The sequence below is a fragment of the Megalobrama amblycephala genome, linkage group LG14, assembly GCF_018812025.1.
Source record: "Megalobrama amblycephala isolate DHTTF-2021 linkage group LG14, ASM1881202v1, whole genome shotgun sequence".
Classification (NCBI taxonomy): Eukaryota; Metazoa; Chordata; class Actinopteri; order Cypriniformes; family Xenocyprididae; genus Megalobrama; species Megalobrama amblycephala.
Genome location: NC_063057.1, coordinates 36,029,286 through 36,035,294, shown reverse-complemented (window position 1 = coordinate 36,035,294; position 6,009 = coordinate 36,029,286). Strand labels below are relative to the sequence as shown.

The 6,009-nt window shown below is 36.1% G+C and overlaps 1 protein-coding gene across 1 annotated transcript; it reads left to right on the top strand.

Moving 5' to 3' along the window:
* The first annotated feature begins 720 nt into the window (after positions 1-720).
* On the top strand, positions 721-4,601 carry aar2 (AAR2 splicing factor). The gene is given in 4 exon segments (XM_048155423.1): positions 721-756; positions 758-1,478; positions 2,778-3,007; positions 4,199-4,601. Coding segments are annotated over 4 exon segments (1,155 nt in total). The 3' UTR covers positions 4,367-4,601.
* Positions 4,602-6,009: the final 1,408 nt, after the last annotated feature.

Sequence of the window (6,009 nt, the reverse complement as noted above, 5' to 3'; positions counted from 1 at the left end):
GGTTATGAGCGCTCAATTTTTCCTGTTGTAAAATACGTTTGGCCACAAACTCAATTTATAAAAGATGTAATACTACTGTACTGTATGCACAGGCTATTTAAGGCTATTTGTAGGCTATTGGTATTGGCTATGACTTAGAAGGCAAATGCTAGCCCCCTCCCTCTCTCTCCGCCGCCGGTCTCAGGCCTCAAATGCATAAAATAACAAACTTTATAGACATACTAATGTTTCTTTCATAAAGACAACGTTGTAGCCTACTTATTCAAACAACAAGATATTTATTTACTGTAGCAAGACGTTCAGCTGCTCTGCTGTGGAACTTCAGTTCGCTGCACTCAGGGGGCGGAGTTAAAAGGTTTGACTGACAGTTTGAGCGGATCCAAAAAGATTTTGTCACAAGCTCTTTTAATACCTTTATTAGGCTAAATATATTTGTAAATTTATTGATTTTTTTTTTAAGAAAATTCATTGATTTATTCAAGAAAATAAATAAATAAAATAAAACACCTCCAAAAAAAAAAAGGGCACTTCGGAGTGTAAGGACAAAAAGGGCATGTGCTCTGCACAGGTTGAGCCCTACCTGTGCACGTGCCTGATAGTGATCTTTTATGACATAGACAAATGACAATATCAGAAATTGTTATTATCATTCATTGTACTGTGATTCCAGTCACATTTACTATACAGTAATATTGTTTGTGATAACTATTTTAAACAGATATGGCAGGAACAGATATGGACCCTGAGGTGGCTCGGGGGCTTATTTGAAGAAGGAGCCACGCTTGTCTTACTTGGTGTTCCTGAGGGAACAGAGTTGGGGCTTGACTACAAAACCTGGACTTTGGGCCCTCGGTTCCGTGGGGTGAAGATGATTCCTCCAGGGCTTCATTTCCTCCACTACTGCTCTGTCAGCACAAATAGAGCTTGTGGTGAAATTAGCCCCAAAATAGGCCTGTTCCTGTCCCTGAAACCTCGCGAGGTGCTTGTAGCTCATTGGAACAAGAGTGAAGATGACTTGGAGTTCTCCCAGAACCCAGAGGAGGTGGAGCGCATAAGGGCCAATCTTCGTGAACTGGACGGGTATCTGGGCCCGTATCCCTATGACACTCTCCGGAAGTGGGTTTCCCTGACCGACAGACTCAGTCAGGAGGTTGCCATCGCTCTGCAGCCCCTCAGTGGGAGGGTGTGTGCCTTTAGTGATGTTATCCCAGAACTGCAGCTGACCCATACTAAAGACCGGGCAGAGCAGAATCTGCCCCGCAATGATCAGGAATGTCAGAGTATGAAGGAGGGGCTGGACAGACTGCCCCGGATGAAACAAAGGGAAGGCACGGAGTTGCGATTTTCCAACATTCCCAAACAGGCGTACCCTCCTGGGGCAACACCTGCACAGATCACCCAGTATAGTATGGATTGGAGTTACACTCTTAACTGCGTGCTTGAGAGCCATTATAAAGAGCAACCTCTCAATGTACTAGGTGAGCACTGGTTGCTGTTCAGTTTACTAACCAAACATCATGTTAAACCTTCAGGGATGTTCATTATGTTATAAGTAACCTGTCCTGTGCTGAAAATCCTTTAACTAATTTAGTGTTCTCAGTCTTTTTAAATAGCTTGTAAATCTCGCATTCTGCTATATAATTAAAATAAATTATATATCACTAAATAAATACTGAATTCAATTTTCAATTCAATCTTTTTTTATCAACTTGTTTTCTTTCAATTAGAACAGGTTTTGTTTTTATTTTTGGAACTAATCGATCATAGGCCTAATTGATCTGAGCTTATGCACCTCAATAGCTATGTTTCCATTCAAAGTTGTAAATTTAACTTGTGCACAAAATTGGAATATCGCATAAAACATTTGCGAATAAAGCACTGTTTCCTTCTCATGTGTTCAAGAGAACAAAATATTCACTTTCTCGGAAATTGCTGCAAAATATCTGTAGTAAAAATGGAAGTTGCTGCAATAGGGGAAGAAACTGGCTCTTTTATCCTTGATTATAAGTGACTTGTGTCTCAAGACGAAAAGCAGTAAACACTGTTATGTTCTCTTGCTTTCTGATGCTGGTGTTTGGGAACTCAATCATATGAGATGCTTCTTGGAGTCAATTAACAATCATTTTGATGACAGACTTTGTGATTGGTCCACTTTTTAGTCAAGTTATCTAATCACATCATCTGTTGAGGCAAAGTCACACAAGTTTATTCAGTAAATGTGTTTCTGTAGTTTTTCTGTAGTAGTCTTCGTAGTTTATGAATGTCTTCTTATCAGATAAAAAAATGTATCCACCAGTTGAGCTCCAATTGAGCTCATACGTTTTTTATGAGCATTTTTAGAATTTATGTGCATCTTGGCATTTCCATCCAGCATTTATTTATGTGATATCCCAAAATTTGCATGAAAATAAGTGGATGGAAACATAGCCAGTGTGTTTGAGTGAAAAAGGTTCACTTAAGCTTATTTGCCTAAAAAAACTGAGGTGCATAAGCATTCAATGAGGCCTACAATCAGTCAGTTCCAAAAAGAAATACAAAACCTGTCCTAATGGAAAGGAAACAAGTTGATAAAAAGATTGAATCCAGTATTTGGCAATAACAGCATAACGAGAAATTTATAAGCAGATTTTTGTAGGCTGGTCATATTTGACTAAAAACTAGTCAAAATGACCTGAACTATATAAAAATATTAGATATTTAGATATAAAAATCTAGTTTCATATACTGTACTAAAATATTGAATCATAAAACATCATCATGTGTTGTGACCTTTGTAGGAGAGCTGCAGTTTGCATTCGTTTGTTTCCTTGTTGGGAATGTTTATGAGGCTTTTGAGCATTGGAAAAGCCTGCTGGCTCTGCTGTGCCGCTCTGAGGAGGCCATGAAGGACAGGAAGGATCTGTATCTGGGTCTCATTGCTGTACTATACCATCAGCTGGGAGAAATCCCTCCGGACTTCTTTGTGGACATTGTGTCCCAGAATAACTTTCTCACCTCCACACTTCAGGTGCAGTTCACTTGGTTTTCCTCTCTCAAATCCTAGTTTCAACTAAAACAGAAGTGGAACATGACCAAAGTCATTCAGGTCATCTTAAAGTCAACATAAATTCAAAAGAAACCACTTTTACTTAATTTTAATTAATGCACATTCGTATTGTGCAGTATGCAATATTTAGAAGAAAAAAATGAATTTCATCCACCCCTGAAACAATTTTTCATGTCACCAAAATTGTGCAAAAAGGTTGGAAATTACTAATTTCATGTTGATTTTAATATAGATTAGTCTTTTTTTTAGGGGTTTCATATAATGTTTATTCATATAATGCTTCTTAAATGTTTTCTAAGGTTTTGCAGGGGTTCATGATTGGATAAAAAGCTAATAATTAAGTTATAAACATGTAAAATTGAAATAATTTATAAAAATCCTACTCAAACATAAGCTGAAGGAAGGTTGTTTGACCAAAATGTTTCTAATAAAATTTCGTAATTATTCAAGTTTGTGTAGTATGCAGGATTTCATGGTGTACATTCTTTGTGAGTTTATATAATTGGACTCCTACAAATAATGCCCTTGTGTGAGGCACTATATTTTCTATTTAAAATAAAACAATTAAAATAATAATAAAAAAAATTAACTAAATAAATATTTTATTTGTTTACTTTCATGTCAGTGACCATTACCAACATCAGATAACTGTAAAGCTGTGAATGCTTAATTGTTAATAATTGTTAATTGCTCAGTTGTTAATGTAAAATTATTGAAAAATTACTTCTTAGGGGTATTTCAAGTAAATATTTTATGTCAAAGGGGTTCAGTTGACAAAAAAAGTTTGGGAATTGCTGGCTTGGAGCTGGACAGGTTTGGTCTCATTATCAGAGTTTGGTCTCTTTGGCTAAAAGAGCTCAACGCGCTGCAACTGAAGAAACTGTTTGGTTGCGTTGTGAGTATTTGCAGCGCGTTTCTGTATTTGGTTTCGTTGTATTTGGTTTCATTGTATTTGCAGCATGTTTTGTCAAACTGATGTTTTCTTAATTTTTTTTCTATTTGCATGTGTTTTCTTCAGTTGCTGCTCGTTGAGCTCTCTCTTGTCCACCGTACATTCAGCCAACATGTACATGATGCATTTACCAAACTGTGTGCGTTTTTTAATGTAACTAATGAGTTTTAATCCTTTTTCCTCCTATTGGTGCATTTCAGGACTTTTTCCAGTTTGCCAGCAGTCCCGGGGTCGACAGCACATTACGGAAAAGAGCTGAAAAATTTAAAGTCCATCTGACCAAAAAGTTTCGGTGGGACTTCGATGCAGATCTTGATGAATGTGCTCCAGTGGTGGTGGAGCTTCCGGAGGGAGTCGCTGTGGACTGATGCTTTTTCACGTATTGCAGCCACTTCTGTGTTGTGCTTGAAATTACATATTTAAAAAATACAGTGCAAGAAGCTGTTTGAAACTGCAGTTTTATATTGTTTTCACATGAACATAATCATGTCTTTTCAGACTGCATTCATCAGATACTACAGCATCTGGTTATTGTTCTGTCATTTCATGAATAACATTTTTTTTTGACCATTTCATTTTATTAAAGCTAATTATTTCACTTCATTGTTCTCGATTTGGGTTTTTTTGTGACCCTGAATACCATATAAAGCCACTAGAGGGCAGGCCAGTACACTTTTTTTTTTTCTTGACCCAGAACCCTGAACAGTCCTGAATTTTGTTCCTCTGCATATGTGGTCATTCATAGTGTGTTTTGCAATATCATCTGAACAAAAAACAGAGTTAAACCTGTCACTCCTTTCAAAGTCTTCCTGTTTGTTAGAGGTGTTTGTCAAGATAAACATTACTATTATTAATGCTCACATGTAGATTAAAAAAAAACCTCAAAACCCTAAGTATTAAATGTCAGCATGTAACTCGTTCCACATGTTTGTGCTAAGGACATAAATGATACCTCAACTCATGTGACGTGGAAGAGAGGTGTGCTGTTTTTTTTAAACAGTCAAACTTATGATTTGTTTCATCCAATGGGTGAAAATCATATGGACAAAGACTCAAATCACTTTGCTACTATTTTCAGAACCTTGATGTCATTTTTCACAACTCTAGACACAAAACTCACAACCAATGATCAAAATGCACATTTTTCAAAACTCTAACCCTTTTCTCAATTGCTTGGATACAATACACATAAAACTTAGATCATTCGTTCATTCAACAAAAATCACCTGTTCAATATGACACAACTTAACATCAAAGTACTATTTCAAAAGGCAATTCACACATTACATTTCAAATGAGTGTCTATTCATTTCCTTACAATGATCTAACTATCAATTGATACAACTGCTCAAAATGATAAGTAACTGTTGCATTACTCTTAATGCATAGTTGTATGGAAACAGAAAAACAATCTTCCATGTTTACTGTAAATCATGAATGTTTCAGGTTAACGAGATTCATTGTCACCAATTAGCCTGGAGCGCGAACCAATTAGAGTAAAATATCCATGGATGTAGCCTAATATTTTATCATAATGCTTCATCAGACACTTTGTCTATGGCCCCAAATACTGTACCACCTTCTCACACTGCAAAACATGCTGTTCTTACTTAGAGTTTTTGTCTTGTTTCTAGCCAAAATATGTTAAAGTTCTTAAATCAAGAAGCATTTTCTTGACAATTTTGACTTATTGTTCCTGAAAACAAGAAAATAATTTTTACTTGTCAAGAAAATGCTTCATGAATATAAGATATTTTGACTAGAAACAAGACAAAAACTCTAAGTAAGAACAGCATGTTTTGCAGTGCACTCCTGTTTTGTTTCTTACAGTACAGTTGAGGAACACTGCATTTGATGTTTTACAGTACTGTCTTTTCTATTTCATAGCTAATTATTTTTTGCTTTGATTCAAATAAAGCTATGTTGTGATTGTTCTGTAGTGTTTTTCATCAATATATTACAAACTTTGTTCAATGATTCTGTGTCTGTAGTATTCTCTCTACTACTGCAG